This window comes from Epargyreus clarus, unplaced genomic scaffold (genome assembly GCF_041222505.1).
Source record: "Epargyreus clarus isolate Ecla_fem2 unplaced genomic scaffold, WU_Ecla_fem_2.2 ptg000007l, whole genome shotgun sequence".
Classification (NCBI taxonomy): domain Eukaryota; kingdom Metazoa; phylum Arthropoda; class Insecta; order Lepidoptera; family Hesperiidae; genus Epargyreus; species Epargyreus clarus.
In genome coordinates, this window is record NW_027332215.1 from 10,276,712 (window position 1) to 10,295,921 (window position 19,210).

At 34.1% G+C, this 19,210-nt stretch overlaps 1 protein-coding gene across 5 annotated transcripts in view; it reads right to left on the reverse strand.

Annotated features, from left to right (window-relative positions):
• LOC140743366 (uncharacterized) overlaps nucleotides 1-19,210 on the reverse strand; it is a 94,346-nt gene that overhangs the window by 16,018 nt on the left and 59,118 nt on the right. For all 5 annotated transcript variants that reach the window (XM_073074547.1, XM_073074546.1, XM_073074545.1 and 2 more), the window contains one exon: nucleotides 11,651-11,759. In XM_073074547.1, coding sequence (XP_072930648.1) covers nucleotides 11,651-11,759 — 109 coding nt within the window. The remainder of the gene's footprint in view (nucleotides 1-11,650; nucleotides 11,760-19,210) is intronic.

The window sequence follows — 19,210 nt, forward strand, 5'->3', positions numbered from 1 at the left end:
TCTTACGTATGCTATTTAGCTTAATAAGTAACCAACCGAAACTGTTTTTAGCTGAAACCGAAACAGAATACGAACATTCGGTTGCCGTCGTAGTTTCGGCCGAAATCGCATTTACAATAGTCGGACTAAAATCGCCTATGCAGCCGAGGAATGCATCAGACATGCACCCGGCCGGTATCGGTATCGGCGAACGGGCAACGCCGCGCACACAGCATTGTGTCGCTTATAGAACAATGCGTCGTATTTATAAAACATTAAGAGCCGTATCGTTCGTGAAATTAATAACAAATAACAATTGTGAAACGCTAGTTCGGGAACGGTGTGAATTACCCGCGCTGTTGAGTAACCGCTTACTTCGTTTTTTATAGATTTTTTCTGATATTTTTGTTGTGGTCGTTCTTGAGCGAGCAAATATGTATTCTAACTTGAACAACAATATTTTTTTACTTGTAAAATAACTTTACAATAAAGAAGGAGTGAAACAAGCATGCACTCCATCTACGATGGTAAGAGACTACTGTCTCATTATATCTGTAACCTATCTCCGATATGATTAGTATCCTACTTGAGGTCGGCCACAGGTACGTTGCTTCTCCTCGACATAGTTGGGTCGCTTCAGAGTGGAACTACAAAGAGTTCTTCCACCTAATGAATACTACTACATACTATATACTTTATATGTCTTAAATGAATGAGTAATGAATAACATAATGTTAAGGCGACAAATGAACAACAAACGAAAAACATTACTGAGTTCGTGGCGTTAATCTTTTGTCGATACCTGAATGAAAGCAATGCAACTTACAAAGCTGCTGCTGGAATCATATGAATGACAGTTTACAATCCCATTGAATGTAACATGTTAAATGGATTTTAATATGAAGAGTGGCTTTTTAGGGTCTCTACATAATCTCTCCTTTGTGCATGAGTGATATTAAGAAAATGATTCACTAAATATTTCCGCAATTCCCGGAGAATAGACATTTTAATGAATACAATTTTATTAATGCACAAATGTCCTGAATAATTTGATTGCAATATTGAAATAGGCGTGTATATCTAATATTTTTTTATTCCCTTTGTTTAGGTCATACTAATCCACTGCTTATTAGGTACCAACTTTATTGAAAAGAGATTTATAATTTATTTATTTTATAATAAATATTGGAAGATCAAAGCACCAGTAAGCAAAGCCATGAATATAATTTATTTGCCTCATTAACCAGAAAAGCGGTATGCGGTTAAAGAGCCGTTATTTCATCCATGGACCCCTTTTACTACTAATGCACTGAATTATCGGTGCCTCATTTCAAAATATATTATATACGACATTTTATATAATAATAAATTCAAAGGTTTTAAAGGAATCACGGATCGCTTCAAATAGCTGAGCTACCCCTTATTATAGAATGAATAGATTCTGAATAAAGATTTACACAAATAAAATATTCAATAAATATGAAAATGCTATAAAATAAATTTTATCATTTGGTAAGAGTGCTTAAAAACATTAAAAAACGCAGATACACGAAAACATAAAACAATTATTTAAAAAAATACAATATTTTAGTAGCAAACATTGTAAGCAGGTAAGTAAAATTGAGCATTAGAATCAAAACAAACGATATATAGGTCAATGGTAGGCATTAGCAACTCGGATTATTCGCAGACACTCCGGCAAAAAATCCATTTAATGTCGTTGAAGCCGAAAAGTCAAAAGGATCATTTATAATAAGTTGATATAGCCTCTCGAAATCGCCGGAGGTATGTAATACGATACTGGAGGCCAATTAGCACACCAAAAGGTATAGGGATTGAACACCTGAGGGGGTTATTATCAAACACCTGCTACAATGAGAGAATCATGCCAATTGTTTGGAAATAAGACGCAATAAGCACTTGCCGATTTATTGCTTAAACCAAACTTGTCGTTTTTATTATCGAAATTGGTTTACTAGTTTACTAGAGCGGTCTATATTTAATTTACAAATAGATCTTTCATGTTAAATCGGAGAAAGTAGTGCGGCGTGTTAAAAAAATATTTTTCTGAAAAACGTCTGCGGTTAGAAATTTTGCAAAGAAAACCACATCGACTGGCACAACGACTTAATATTCGCCACATGTAAAGTATTCATACTTTTTCGAATGTTTTTTATTTAAAAAAACATAACATTAGGTACGCACTTATAAAAATAAGTTGAACACTCAAGGAAGACTTAAATTATTCTAATGACTTCGATTAGGATATAGGAGGGCTTAACTCAGCTGCAATGAGGTAGAAATAGACGTGGAGGTTGTGAGTGTATGTTGAACCGTGCAGACATTCTTACATCATCCAACTTTATTTATTGCACACTCATAAAAGTATTTTAAATAGTTAAATATCTTTGTTCACTAAAATCAAACAAGTCATATTTGAATTAATATATGCGGACATAATAAAGAGCTTTAATAAGAAAATAAACAGACCATTATCATTGTTTATAATATAGAATTAATTTTATGTCTAGATAATTAGTTAGATACGGATGCATTGCGAACTCTTCCTACTTATAAAATATCTGCCTTGGGGTCAAGTTAAACGATTTTCCTACTCACGTCATTTTACACCGATCTAGCAATATTGAATTGACTTTATAGTGCAATTATTTTGCTCTACATTTTTGTATACAAAGATAGTGTCAGCAATTTTGTATGGTAGAATTTTTTTCTATTTCGTACACAATTTTGTGTGTATTTTTATGCGTCTGAACTACATTAGAGGATGTTCTAAAATAGTAACCGTAGTATGTATTAATTTTCAGAAATATTTAGGTACATTTTTTTTTATATAAGTTGTGCCTAAAAACATAGCCGCCACTATTAAAGTTTTTGTCGCTAATACATTGCCTGCCTTATATAATATCAGTAAGCACGGAGTGCGTTACCAGATTTCGGCTAGAAAACTTTCTGTACTTATTTCAATACTAGGCTACGTACTTGTATTTACTACTATGTTGACGGCTTAACAAGTTTATACGATTATTGATATTACAATGACATTCTGTAGAAAATATCAAGTTTCACTACCATTACTGAAGGCTGGACAACAAAGAGGTATTAAAAGAGTTCATGTAGCGTTGGCGACTACGAAATACTCGAACCCGAGCCTCAATTACCTAACGCATACTGATAATGTTCGATTTATACGTACAAAAGGTAATTGTTCTCTTGAACAATAAAGTCCGTAACGTAAGGTTCTAGGTAATGTACGACAGGAGTGCCCGGTGTAGGCGTTAGATAACATAGTTACCAGTTGTATGTTTATACTACTTACTCGTAGTTCACATTATGAAAGAAATAATCTTGATGATCTCTATAATATTGCGTTAATTCAGCTTAAAAAATCTTGTATAAATCGATGGTGTGCTTTTATATTTTAATTTTACCCGTGTAAGAACTTTAACTGCCGAGTTTGAATAAGTTTGAATTGCAAGATTTTTTATTGTTACCCCAGTATGTTTTAATAAAAGCACAGTGTTTTGTATCAAACTTAAACGCAGGGAGATATTCTTAATTCTGTATACCTGTATAGATTCCTGAATGCATCTAGAAGTTTCAGTATAAAACGCTCTAGGATAAATATTAAATATGTTTGCATCCAAAGCATAGGCTCTCCATTCCAACCCTTAGTATGAGTTTTACGTTTACGTTTTTACAAAAATGTCTGTTTTTGTATTTGCTTGCGTACATACACTTCCAATCAGCGCCCACAGCGGACTGTATCAGAACTGATCGGAAATGTATAGGAAATAGGTATGTAAACAAATACAACCCCAGTCATTTTTTTAAAAACGTAAGGACTCATTCTAAGGGTACTGTAAAGTTCAGTGGTGTTGTCATTTGTTTTTTTATCTGGTTGTTGGATTGCACTGGATGGTGAGTGGTTAGCGCCGATAGTTTACAACATTGCACGTCTGTTTATACATTTGTAATAGAAAGGATTCGTTAAAGCACCTTTGGATGGGTACCCAGTTTTTTAACATATTAATAATTTCATGTCATTGCTATCGAATTCTTTCCGAATTGTACAGTCAGTACATCGCATGGAAATGAAAAAACATTTCTTATCTATTTCTGGTACATAAGTTCCATTTCTACTCTGATATTTTTATATTGCCAACTTTTTTGTGATACATTAATTAAACTTACCTATTTTTTTATGATTAATGAAAAAATAGAACCCAAAAACGAAGACCTAGTTACTACAAGGCCAAGATCAAAATCACAAAACTAGAGATACTCGTAACTTCTAACATGCGCATGTTTGGTTTGATGGGATTCGAACCTCGGACATCCAGCATGAGAGGCCTTTTCAACAGTGGTTTGTAAGTCATCATCATCAACCCATTTTTATCCCACTGCTGGGTACGGGTCTCCTCTCAGAATGGTAAGGATTAGGTCATAGTCCACCGCGCTGGACAAGTGCGTATTGGTAGACTTCACATACCTTTTTTTATAAATCTCTTAGGTATGCAGGTTTCCTCACGATGTCTTCTTTCACCGTTTAGCAAGTGATAATTAATTTCTAATACGCACATAACTTTGAACAATCAAAGGTGGGTGCCTGGGATTTGAACCTCGGACCCCTCGATCGAGAGGCCGAGTTTCTTAACCATTAGGCTATCACTGCTTTGTAAGTAGTGACTTATAAACATTTATAAACACAACAAAGGCTTGTGAAGCGTGCTAAAATCACGCGCATTCCGTCTATAGTGACAATATTTTTATAGCAATCTGAGTTATATACGGTTTGCAAGAGAACAGAGGTTAATGGGACATGACCGATCTGACGTCAGGAGTCCGGTAGATACGAGATGTCGTTGTGTTTGATAAGCGTAAATCTTAAGTAATATTATTATTCCATTACATGGTGATATAGCTACATAAAAATAGGTTTGAAGGTGTAGTAACACCAGATACATTGTATTTACACTTGAAGGCGGGGCTGTGATTACTAACGCCTGTTACTAGTAAACTAAGTTAGTAGTAAGTTTAATTTTGGTAGAACCCTTTGTAAAGCAGTGATAGCGTAATGGTTAAGAAACTAGGCCAATCGAACGAGGGGTCTGAGGTTTAATTCCTAGGCAAACACTTCTGATTTTTCAAAGCTATGTGCGTTTTAGAAATTAATTATCACTTGCTTAAAACGGCGACGGAAAACATCGTGAGGAAACCTGCTTACCTGGGGGATTTATATAAAAAAATATCTAAGATATGTGAAGTCTATCAAAACGCACTTGGCCAGGGCGCGTGGACTATGGCCTAATCCTTCTCATTCTGAGAGGAGACCCGTGTCTAGCAGTGGGACAATAATGGGTCGAGAACCCTTTGTGGTTCGACTTGGGCGGCGCCACCGCCACACTTGTTTCTGCCTCATAACAGCAGCGGTAAGCGCTACTGTGTTCTGGTTTGAAAGGTGTGGTAAGAGAGAAATACTTTTCCGAGGCGTTCCAGTTTAGTCCTCAGGGGTAGCGGCACATCTGTGACCGACCTTAGATACGAATAATATATAATCCTATCTGGAGTTTATTACAGCATGCAGCAGCATCCATGGGCGGGAGTAGCCACGAACAATCAGGTGGACTGCATGCTCGTCTGCAACCCCTATATTATATAAAAAAAGCAATCTATGTAATGCTTGCTTTCATATATTTGAAAAAATCTGCCTGTTAGAAATTGTCAAAATTAGATAGTTTGTTTATTAATAACGAGCGTAAGTCTAGCTACATTTTTTTACATTTAGGCCTGAGTTTTCCGAGTTTTGAATACGTGTATGCAGTGATAGGCTTAGCAACTCCGCTTCAATGCAGTTAAATAATTGTAATACAATAAATACTCGTATTGATGTCAGAACAACCTCAAGTATGTTTGTCCGCTGCTGACTATTCATTTTTCGAACTTTTCATTAATATTCCATGAAATTCATACGTGCTTTGCATTAAAGTAAAGTATTAAAATGAAAAGCCTGTCATTTATGTGGATGTGCGGAAACCAACAAGTTGTCAACTCGTAGCTCTACACAATGGAAGCTTAATTCAACAGGTTCCAGAATGCAGTGACTGAAATAATGAACAAGAAAGGATTTTTATTTAAAAACTTTATTGACTAATTCTATAGTTCTAATATAAAACGTATAATGTATACCTTTGGGCCGTATAAGGAAATTTATTTAAAAGATAAAGTCTTGTATAAGACATTTCCGCATAAAGGTACTTTTTTATTTTTTCTTTACATTTCACCTCTGGAGTTAGTTGACCATCGTTTTGTTTATCAATAAAACGATTGGATTCAACAGTTACTTTGATTCATATTTTTGCGGGAATAATGTTATTCCGTAAGGTTGATTACAGCACCACAAAGCCGCGGTTCGATAGGGTATCATGACTCACCTATATTAACATGAAACTACATGAATCTATTCAAATGATTCATATGATTTCATGAAATTTCCTACATAAAACGGAGCATACAAAAAACCAAAACTCTGATCCCTGCCGATCCTCTTAGAACAATGAAGACCTAAGCCACTACCTCACAAGGTAACATACATATTGAATGATAATGTTATCGTATCGTTATCGTCGCGTACAATTCGAATCGATTTCTCTGGATGTCCAATCGATTTAGGTGTAAACTGTTGTAAAACAGATGTATGTTCGTTCCTATTTGTACTACATTCGTTCCGGAACGCTTTACGACTGTGGGGTCAATCGCTTATGATTTTGCATTGATTAAAATGTGTAATTGATTTTCATTTGCGCTTGCAATGTGCGGAGAAATGAGAACGTTTTATTTCCATTTAATATATTGCGGAAACACGAGATCAAACCGTTTAATATATGATACCAGGCGTGAATATGTTGATAGGTCGACATACATATATGTATACAATATTTTATTCATAATAAGCATTGGGATTGTTTAATTTGTCATCATCATCGTCATCAACCCATTACTTTCTCAATGCTGGGCAGGGGTCTCCTCTCAGAATGAGAAGGATTAGGCCATAGGCCACCGCGAATTTCGCAAATTTCTAATACGCATAACTTTGAAAAATCAGAGGTGCGTGTCTGAGATTTGAACCTCGGACCCTTCGATCAAGAGGCCGAGTTTCTTAACCACTAGGATATCACTGTTTAATTTATAGGATTATTTAATTAGTATATTAATAACATAAAGTTTTTAAAATATCTCGCACTGGAGTTTAAATATCTGTCATGAAAATTGTGCATTTTCGACTTCTTAACTTATTTATGCCTGGTATGGATTTTTTTCTACGCAGTTCAATTCTATTATTATTTATGCATACACTTGCTATATCTAGATAGGTATTTATCCTATCCCAGCAAATCTCACCGGAAATACAAACAAATAAAATAAATAACTACTCTCTCGAAAAATCTTACACTTTTATAGATGGAACAAATTTATCTAAGTTAATAAATACACGATTATTTTTATCATTATATCTTTTTCTTTTGCAAAAACAGTACGAACCCAGTAATAGGTAAAACTACTTTTTATTTTTTTAATCAAAAATGCCTGAAATAATTCGACGCATGTGACAATATTTTGATAAGTTTTCGCGATATGTTGTTGTACTTACTTATTAAAGAACAATAAAGAAATTTCAAGTGATGAACCGATAACGAATATACATACTCGTATGTATGAACCTAGTAAGCTATTTGTGATAACTTAATAAAAATTGCGCAGTTTCGAAATACCTTATACCCAATAGGTACGAGTATAATGTTCAAGACAATAGAGCTAATAACCTGTAGAATCATGTTACAGGTCGTATCAATATTCAATACCTACATGAGCTTGCTAGGCGGTTTGATAGAATGATGTCATAGCGAATACCATAGCCAGCTGTGATTAAAATATAAACATGGACCAATACAACGACGATTTCTTCTCCTAATGTAACATAATACTTAAGTATAGGCGTTCGACCAATAAGTCCACGATGCCCCGTATAATATGACTGTTTAGGCTAAGCACTTGTGTGATAAAGTAGTATTGAGTATGACATACTTAAAGTACATATCCTTTGTGGTTTGACACAGGAATGCTATGTAGCTCGGTAGCGTAACATAAACTATGGGATCTTCGAAATAAAAATATATCCGGAACCACAACCCTAAACATACTGCGTAAGCAATAAGTGCTCGACGATGCAGTGTGTACAATTACTTTACAAAAAGCATCAAATCATATCCTATTTATTTTTCTTCACTTTTACAATTCCTTAAAAATCCAAAGAAATAAGAAATAATACAATTTGTGTAAGCTGTATATCTGACACTAATATAATATTTTAATAAATATACATATATCCGAAACCGAACGCCTTGGAACAGTAGATCTCCCTTACCACGTCCTTCAAACCAGAACACAGCAGCGCTTAACACAGCTGTTAAACGGCAGAAATTGGTGACGCGGTGGTAGAGGTAGACAGAGTCAAACCACAAAGGTTTCTACCACTTTCATTTAGGAAAACAAACAAATAACGACCCAGATTTTCACGTGAGTGACTGGTAGCGCAAATACGTCTCGCCTAGACAAAGAATATGTCAATGTATGCTTTTCACGGAACGCTTATGTTCCCTGAAAAGCATACAGGTATTGCAAAGTGAAAATGTTGCACTACAATGTTCTATCTAAAGAGGATACTTAATTATTACGCAAGTCTTCTTTTTGGGTAGGATAAACATGTTTAAAGGCGCGTTAACTTCAGGTAGTCATTACCAAAATTACAATTAATCCTAACACACGTCTTACTAAGTTTAAATAATCAAAACTTAATGTTATGTATACTACCATCGGCCATCCTTATTTTGTAGGGATCCGTATAGTTTAAACTATGCAGGATTTATACATATTGAAATCACTTGTGTATTAAATTGAAATGAAATACTTTAAAATATCTAAAAGTGAAAATTACAGATATTAAGACGAATCATTTAACAATCATAACATTCCACATGTAGGTACATTATAAGGACGTGCGTACAAAAATACATCCGACCGTTTCTATAATATACAATATAAATTAATGTTATTGTAATGTTGGCAAGCACGCGGTGATCCTTCAACGGAGATTACCAATAAACTTAGCGGTGGCTGACGTAAATCGTCTCTGATTTCGAATTTCAAGGATCCGAGTTCCCTTAAAATAGCAGCAGTTTTTAGTGCACCGGCTTGGACCGGACGGCTTTAATGACTTAGCAATTTACTCCTCGAATCAAATCGTATTTTCAGTGCTAGCGGTTAAATCTATCAATGAATTTCCGGCACCGCTTGACACATAATACCTATATCGACAATCAAACTCGCTCTGAATGAACAATGCCTGTTCGGTCGTAAATTACTCGTTCTAAGTTCGTGCGGCTCGAGTGTGCTAAGTCGTAAGTCGATTACGCGCCGCACTCGTATAATAAAAGCTTTATTCGAAAACCGTAAAATGACACCCGTCTCATATATTTGTTAAGTTACAGTGTACGGTTCGGTTGATTAAATGCCGGATAAGTAACGTTTTCGCATTAAGCGCCGATGCTAGAATTTCTCTACATAAATATATCTACTATGAAATAATAAGGGAGGTGGCACATAAACGACATTTCCTAAAATGTATAAACGTTCTTCATCGTTAAGATATCTAACTGAACAAGGATCGAACTTAAAATCTTGTGCAGATGTTACTCGTTTTTTGTTTTCTTAAAAAGATGTAAACGGTTTTTAAGGAATACCACAAGGAGCTCTACTTTTAAATTAATTAATGAGTAAGAATGTAGAAAATAAATATTATATTACATGTTCAAAAACCTTTTTATGTCAATTTATTTGAGTATTTAATAGCTGTAGCCAATAGCATCTAAGAGGTAAAACTTGCAAGAAATTTTAGCATTGTAGATCCGTCGATATCTACAAAAGCTTATGAACGCTTTAAAATTAATTTACTTTCCTCTATATAGTACCTATGCCTCACTCTTTTATAAATCTAGTTCATTGAATCTTGCAATACGAAACGTCACATTATGATTCAAAGTAGGATCTCATTACAAGCTCATTACCGTAGGGGAAGAAATCCGATATGTAATTAGGACAACCTTATTAAGCGAATGGATCTCAAAACGACTGTGACTGTTACGCACAAAGAGGATAGATAATCAAGTTGTCATCGTCTAAATAAGCTAAGCGAATACAGTGGAGAATCGATTACCTGTACATCAGTATAACTGATTATCTGGGTTGCTAACCGCGGTCAAATAGACGCACCATCAATGATGTTATGGAGCTTCGTAACCGTAACCGAAATGATCCGATACCGGAAATATAGTTTACTAGCTGATCCGGCAAACTTTGTACCGCCTCAAAATCTATTTATTAGACATATTTCATATAAAATATAACCTATGTTACTCGTAGATAATATAGCTTTCGAATGGTGAAAGAATTTTTGAAATCGGTACAGTAGTTTTTGAGCCTATTCATTACAATCAAACAAACAAACATCAAAAAAGAAACAAACAAAAATCAAACAAACAAAAAAATCATTTCCTATTTGCTATTCCTTAAAATGTAAAATCCGTTAGTGAAATTACCAGAAACTCGATAGTTTCTGGTAATTTCACGTTCGGATTATCCGATGATAATGTTCAAAAACCTTCGGATTATCCGATGATAATCCGAAATAATTCTCTAATGTATAAAATTTTTAATAAAGCCGTATCCATATCCAGATCCCAAATATTCGTAACATCCCTACTCAATACGACTCCATGAAAGTTATTTTTTAAAGTTAACAATATATATTTGCTCACATTGGTTTCCGTCATATAACCATTATTATCTGTATAACGACAATAATGTCAGTCAAACAATTTTTCAGGTCACTGAATTTTACTTTCGAAAAGAATCGTTAGTATCCGTTATCGAATAATCGTTAATAGAATCGCTCAAACCGCTACTTTTAATATATCTTTGAATATCTTCTTTATTTGAATACTGTAACAAATCTAGATAATATTTTCCCAAAGTTACATTTACTTATATGTTATTTACTTTGAGACATTTAAAACACATATTGAATCTGCGATTCTTCTCAAAACTTCAACAATAAAGTAGGTTAAGAATCAGTCATGACTTCCATTTGCTAATTAAATCCCCAGGATCAATTTCCCAAGAGCTACATAAAATGTGCGATATAAGGAAAATGTAAACAACGGCTTACACAATCTGCAATCTGAAGATCAATAAGTTTCCCATAAACGCTTTCAGGGCGTACTCATTAGGAATGGTCATAACACCGGATTTCAACGGAGAGTTCACAAAATTATTAAACCCCCCGCACGCAACTCTGATTTTTCAAAGTCACGTGCGTTTTAGAAAATAATTGTCACTTATTTTAATGGTGAAAGAATACATCTTGAGGAAACCTGCTTACCTGAGAAAGGTATGTGAAGTCTACCAATTCGCACTTAGTCTGCAGGGTGGACTATGGCCTAATGCTTCTCATTCTGAGAGGAGACCCATGTCCAGTAGTGGGACAGTAATGGGTTGATGATATTACTATAATTAATAAAACAATTATAGTACTGACCTGTGTGCACCATATCGACGGAACACAGAACTGATGGTGCCAAGCTGAAACCTGGCTCGTCCTTCGGCTTCAGAAGCTCTTGAGTGGAGACGGCGTGAATCGACAATTCCTGAAAAAAAACTAACGTCAATACTTTTACATAGTTTATTATTAAAATGAATAAAGTCATTAGTAATCGAAACATCATAAGTTAACATTAGAGTATGTTTTAGATGAGTAAATAGAGATAAATAATAAATAGTTATAACCCTTTTTTTACGAGGGGGAAACCATCAAAAGGTACCCTATGCCGTGGGAGCGGCACGGGATTATGTTCCCACATCCACAGAATCCCTTCTTACCGCACTAAAATCCCTCCGGTGGCCGTCCTCGGCGCTGCGTAGAGGACCCCGTGATCTCCAAAGGAACGCAACCGGAGTCCACTTGACGCGTTGCTTTGTCGGGCTCCGCCCAGGTGAGCTTTAAACTCACCACACCATCTATGCGACCACACATACCGCCGTCCATCGCGGGGTTGCTGGCCGGGCGGTTTGAGCTCCCACTCTTGCCGTCCGCAACCCCGGAAGCCCCCTTTTAGTCGCCTCTTACGACAGGCAGGGGATACCGTGGCCCTATTCTGGTCCCGGAACTACAGGGACAAAATGGTTATAACCCATGACCATTTTATGCTTACCAACAACCGTTCACAAAAACGTATTTTTTTTCAAACTTCTAACCATGCAGCTTTGGATTCTCGTATTGGTGGTAGTCAATTTATTGCATTTAAGCTGTAAGGATATCATTTATTATGAAGTCACTTTAAAAGGATTATAAACAAAAAAGAAAAAACTAGAATTTTCACTAAAACACTTCGAACTTGTAAACGCAAACTATATCACTTAAAATTTGTAAACTAAATGAGTCTACATTTAATTCAGTTTTAAGTTAGCGAGAACTAGGAATTAACTGCAAACAAAACATATTATTTTGAATCAACCCTATTAAAACTATGTTACGTCGACTTATTGTTCTCATAACAATAACATAAGTAATTTAAAAAGTATTAAATATATTATTCTGAGTGTATTTTCAACAATAAGCTATAGTTGTACTATCTTATTTACACCTAACCTAAAATTCATCTACATATTTGACAAATACTTGTAGCATTCAGGCTAAATTTAAAAAGTTTATCGACAATATGTACTTTAGCAATAAAATATGAATAATATTGATTATTAGATATTTAAGATATCATTCATAAATGCACCATATCTTTAAAACACCACCCCTAAGATATTAAGTCCCATCCCTTTAGGTAATGGGTAAAAAACTTGAAGCTCCAATTCAAATGAAAATTCTTCATCATCATAATATTATTACGAAATACAGTCCCAAAATAACTAGAAAAACGTGGGTTTCTACATTTAATTAAAGAAATACTTATAACTGGACTACCCACTGAAAATGGTATTAACTTTGTACTTGTACACAATTTTCTTCCAATCAATTTTTCGTAATTTATAGAACTCGTACAAATACGTATATATCTACCAAGCTTTATTAAAAAAAGCTAAAAATAACATTGGAGTTTGCGGCACTCTTGCCGCAACTTGCGATGTAACGAAAGATACAAACGTTGTAGTTTCGCAAACGTAGTACTTTACTTGAAGGTTTAAAGTTTAATTGCTTAAACGGAGGAAACCTCAAAAATACTGCACATTATTCTTAACGGTTTGGAAATCAGATGGGTTATGAAGTGAAACATTAACTGAAAAAGTAGGTACTACCAACGACAACCTGTGAGAAACAAACGTAGATAATTAATTGGTTTAATTATCTAAGGAAACAAAAATGTTAGAAAAACCGATTCCATAAATGAAAGTCTATAGAAACTGTCCGTTATCGACTTTTTGGCGAGTTCTGTAGGACTACCATGAGTTTACAAAAGTATTACTCGCTAGCGACTGCGTAAAATAAATGTATGAAAAATTGTACAGCGCTTCTGGTGGTTACTCGTAGAACTAAAATCCGTAGTGACGTAACTCGATACGTAAAAAACCTATCGAAATCAAATCGCTAGCGAATGTCATCATGATCTATTGCCATAGAAATTCGGTCCCATGAGTCATTAATTTGACAGACGTTGTCAAGAAATACCGTAACGATAGTAGTTATGTTATTCACTAGCAAAATGACAATAGTTTTCTATTTACCATTTCTATAGTGGCGTTTCTATGCCAACTCATGGTAATGCTACTGAATACATTTTGAATTACTTCACTTGTTTCTGTTTCCATTTGTAAATCACGTAAAATATGCCTACTCGATTAATATATATATTTTATACTTATAAAATCATAACCAAAGTTTCACTAAACGATGCGGTACTTTGAGTATACCCCTCCCTATGATACTTTAGTTATACCTCTCCTTTGTATGTTCCCTATATGAGCTAGATGTAAATTAACATGGCCCTTATGTTCAGACGTTACTACAGCAGTTTAAACTATAGATACTCGTATTAGTTTAGTGAAAATCTATCTATGGTTTGGACCATTATCATTTATTATAATATACAATATATATTATTGGCAACAGATATGAAGGAAAATCAAAAATCGTAATATTTCCAGACAGTATAAAAATTGTATACCTTTCCAACAAAAAAATAAATAAAACTCTTACTTTCATCATCTCTGAACCTTTAATAAATGTATAAATCTTTATAAACTTAATCTATAACTTTTTGATATGTCATATCAATATACAAGTAACATACCAAGTGCGTGCCATTGCCCTTCAAATATGCGTTTATCGACAAATAAAACGCGAGAATAGTTAGAATAACGTCAGTATAATCTAATGTTTATAACTCCTCAGGATGAAGAAATTAGCACCCATCGAACGAACACGTGCCTTCGATATTTTTCTAATGTTAATATTAAATCGAATGTTGAAGAGGTGGCCAATAAATACTGAACAATGTCTATTTTTAAATACGTAGGATGCTTTCTCCGATCTTGAATGAACGGCAAGACGGCCCTCCTCGTAATGTGTTTGTAGGAACGGGTCTAAGAGATAAGCGCACTGTTATATTTTTATAATACTATCCACGGTTTTAGTCTTCTTCACTATTGAAGTCTTTTGTATTCAAAACACTGCGAATGATAAATTGTTAACATTGAAATGTTAGAGTCATGCCGACAGATTTTATTGCAAAATGTATGTATGTATTCATAACAAAACGTTTCATCAGGTTTTTCATAATAAACAAGATGTCGTTGCCAAGATTATACAAATTAGATGTGACGATTTTCTAAACATTTTGTCTCGTTAAAATTATTTTATTGGTCCCGTAATTTTATTATAATTGTAATTTCAGTTTTTACAAAGAATGACTACAAACACAATGTAGGCGCAAAAAAAACTAAAAGCAAAATTTATTTAGAATCGAATTAGGCAACCAACTTATTGCCAAGAAAAAAAGTCGTGTGATTTAATTGCTTATTTTTAAGTATTACTAGCGGTAAGTGGTAACAAAAACGCTCGGCGCTTGCACCGTAAACCGAAGTGTTAGCTTTTTGACAGTGTCAGCTATATCCGAGCTGATTTGTTCGCAACAGCTGCAAGAACGCACCTATTAACCGCTGATACATGTTTGTCAGGCGGCTATTAGGAAGAAAGAGATAAAATTTTGGAATCATCTATATGAGAGCGAGATCGATTCATTTCTCCGATTCACGAGCGATATTTATTTGCTGCATCGTGACACTCGAGAAAAATTCTTGTACCGAAAAATTTTGAATTGGTGTATAAATGCGACATCTTCGCTGGCAGGTCGTTTTTCTTGTTACTATATAAAGAAATATTGGTCAAGGAGTGTTACAATTTTCTCAATCTAGTTCTGTAGATGTTTCAACGAACGAAGTTAAAACTTGTCCTAAGAATCGTCCCTAAGAATGAAATTGTTTATATTTAGGGTGTCTCGTGTGATATTATACTCGTAGGTATTTTAGTTATTTTTGGTACAATAGACGTTCTTCAGACATCTTCGCACGCCTTTTATTACATCATTACACCGTTGTTTATTTAACACGACAGATATTTGTCAACATTCCCGACGTCGGTTTACTAACACGTAAAATAATGAAGAAGTATTGTCCACAAAATGTATTATGTACGGATCGTAAATTAAATTTAAGTGGGGAAGTACAAATATGAAATAACTTGTTGAACTTTGATACATAAATAATAGTACACACCTATTTATAATACTAATACAAATCATTTACAATTAAATTTACATATAAAACGATTTAATGCTATTAAATTCTAATTTACAAAATACAATGTTTTACATCACAAGTTTTTACGTTAATTAGTAGTAATTGCGTTAATCCATAGTTATAGTAGGCACTAGGCAATAATATTAAATTATATTAGGTGTTAAAGACAGAAAAACTCATGTAACGGAGCGCTTATATTGTGAACAGAAGCAATACCGGCCTCAGGATACTCCCTTGTAAATCTCACTAAACGACCATAAAATATGAACGACAAAACAAACGTCGGCGTGAATCTAATGAGAGCGGAATAGAATTCTTCAGCTTTTTGATGTATTGTCCAATAAAATTCAAGTAGAAATAATTCGGTTGGAAAAATAAATAAATACTGAGACGAATACGACTTGTATGAAAAATGTGTGCTAACTGCTGCGGGGTGACGGGACGACACCGGATCGCGGGGTGGATTAAACGAAAATAGAAACGTAATTAATAGCCGTTTCGAAGCCCACAATCTTAAAACGAGAATTTGTGAATTTTGTTTCGTACATAATAATAAAATCGTCATAACTATCGACTAGGTATGTTACGGGTATAAATTTCTGATCTACTCGTAGATAGGGATACGGATATATGTAAAATATTAGGTAGGTATATCGGTTTCGGATACGCTTAAGGTCATACAATTATTTCAGATACTTTCGAATAGTTTTTGATACACTAGGTGTTACACATATTGGATTTTCAAGGAATTTTAAAAGAAAATCATCATCATCAACGCATTATGTCCCACTGCTGGGAACAGATCTCCTCTCAGTATGAGAAGGATTAGGAAAGGTCAGCAAATGTCAGTGGTTGAAATGGCATTTGCCTGTCTGCCTGTTTATGGATTGTCCAAAATATATAATATACAGTCTCCAGCCTACAATATAATGTATAATTATTAATGATGTCACGTTCTAGAATTTTAATCTAGCAGCATAACAGAGTTATAGGTTTTCGGGAACGAATGGTACGGTTCACCTAAAGCAACACAATTAGGCGACAAAATAGCGTTTTTATATTATTTTACGTGTATATCCTAAAGAAATTAAATTGGGCCCCAGGAGGCAGATTTCAAAGACCATTTAATATTGACGATTTATATTGTTTATGATATTGTTAGATTTCTTTTTACGCGGGTGAAACCACAGCAAGTTAATTAAAAAGAACTCTCAAATGTTAAGCTTTATCTAAATATGTTTTTTTTTCGTAGTTAAAGCAAGTTATAATTAAGTTCTAAAGTGGGTACATAACTTAAAAAAAGAAATGTGTGTCCTTGGGATGTAAACTGCGGACCTTTAGAGTTTCCAACCACTATAATAGTATCGGTATCATTTGCTAAATATGCATGGCAATCACAGAGCGGTATTTGTATTGTTCTGTGATGGCGAGTAACAATTAAGACCATATTATTTTTTTCGTTTCGATATACGAGTATATTTATTCATGCATGGGTGCAACACGCGTTCTGGCATCGACTCTGGTGATACAGTTGCTTACAACTATACATATACAGATATAGTCATAAGCAGCTGTCAGTGTCTGAGTTCGACTACCATTTACCTGTTTCTGAATTGTTCAAAATATCTACCCGGTTTCGGGTTTAAAATATAATTTGTAGTAATAATTGATGCTGTCACATCCCAGGTCCTGTAACTTTGCAGCATAAGTAGCTTTTTAGGGAAGAAGGGGGCGGTTCACAATGAAAGACCAGTATAGATGTTTCTTTTGTAGATGATATTGGTAGGTTTCTTTTTAACGCGGGTGTAACCGCGGAGCACACCTAGTCCTTTATAAAAGTAGGGTTTTAATCAAAGTCATGAGGTTTTGAAAGACGTAGTATAGCATTTGCATCAGGTGTTCCAACTTTGTAGCAGGGGTCAGTAATCATTGCAGGGTTAGCAATGATTTCATCATATATATTATGATCTAAAATTGTTTTGAAGATGACTAACAATAAACTTTAATTAGTTTTGAACATAAATTATATCACACATTCGCACTGAAGGCATTCACTGCAAACATGTGTAAAATAACAGGTTACAATATATCTTGATGTTAAATATATTTAATTTTAATGTCAAGTAACTTTTGGTGCTAATAAAATATTATTAAATGGATGCACTAATTAATTATAGTACAATTACAAAAACATACCTAAAATTTAACTAAAACATAAAATTGAATAGATTTCACATGATATTTATCAAAATTATGAGCAAATTTATAAAATTAAATCAAAATTACTGTTATTGCAAAAATATATAAATTTTATAAAATTACAATAATAATTATACCAATTAATTATTTTAGTACAAAAATATAAAATTAAATTATAAAATATTTTAAATAAAAATATCTATATCGAAAATGGCTGGCATTAAATAATTGTGTCTTACAAAATAATTTACAAAAAAGTGCAACATCATAATCATGAATGACTCCGACGTGATTCGAACACGCAACCTTCCGATTTGATGTCAGACGCGCTACCATTGCGCCACGGAGTCGTTACATAGATTGGCTAAAATTGAGAACACCTTGTCCGAGCGGTTTCATATTTTGGTCAATTTATAGGTGAAACAAAAACGTTTTATTAATGTTTCCATTCTAATCCTACTAATATCATAAAGGCGAAAATTTGCATGAATGGATGAATGGATGGATGTTTTCGCTTCTTGTAGTAAAATCTGCTAAACGGATTTGAATGAAACTTTCCAGCATTATAGTTTGTGGGTACATCAGAATAACATATAGACTAGAAGTTATAAAAATACTGCGTGTTTTGGCTATAAAATAACGATTAGCATCAAGTCGCAAAAATCCTGCCCTCAGAGAGCTGTCTGGGCGAACATTGCCTAAACCGGTAAAGTTACACAACAGTAATGTATTGTGTGATTGGTGGGATTGTTTGCCTTAAATAAATATATCTTTAACGTAGTAAACATTATAGTTAAAATAGTCAGTCATAAAATATTAATTATTTGGGTACCTTTATACTGTGCTTATTTTATAGTATTTACCTAAATCTTAACAAAATAAATACCTTTATGACCTTTAACATTTAAAGTAGATAAACTTTTAAACTATCCGTCCAAATTATTGAATGTAAAAATTTAGTAATTTGGACGGATAGTTTAAAAGTTATCACGATGGGAATGACTTGACCGGAGCAATATTAAAAACACGTGACTTTGTGAATAAGGTAAAAATGTAAACGTCAGTTGCTATTAGTTGAAGGTATATAATTCGG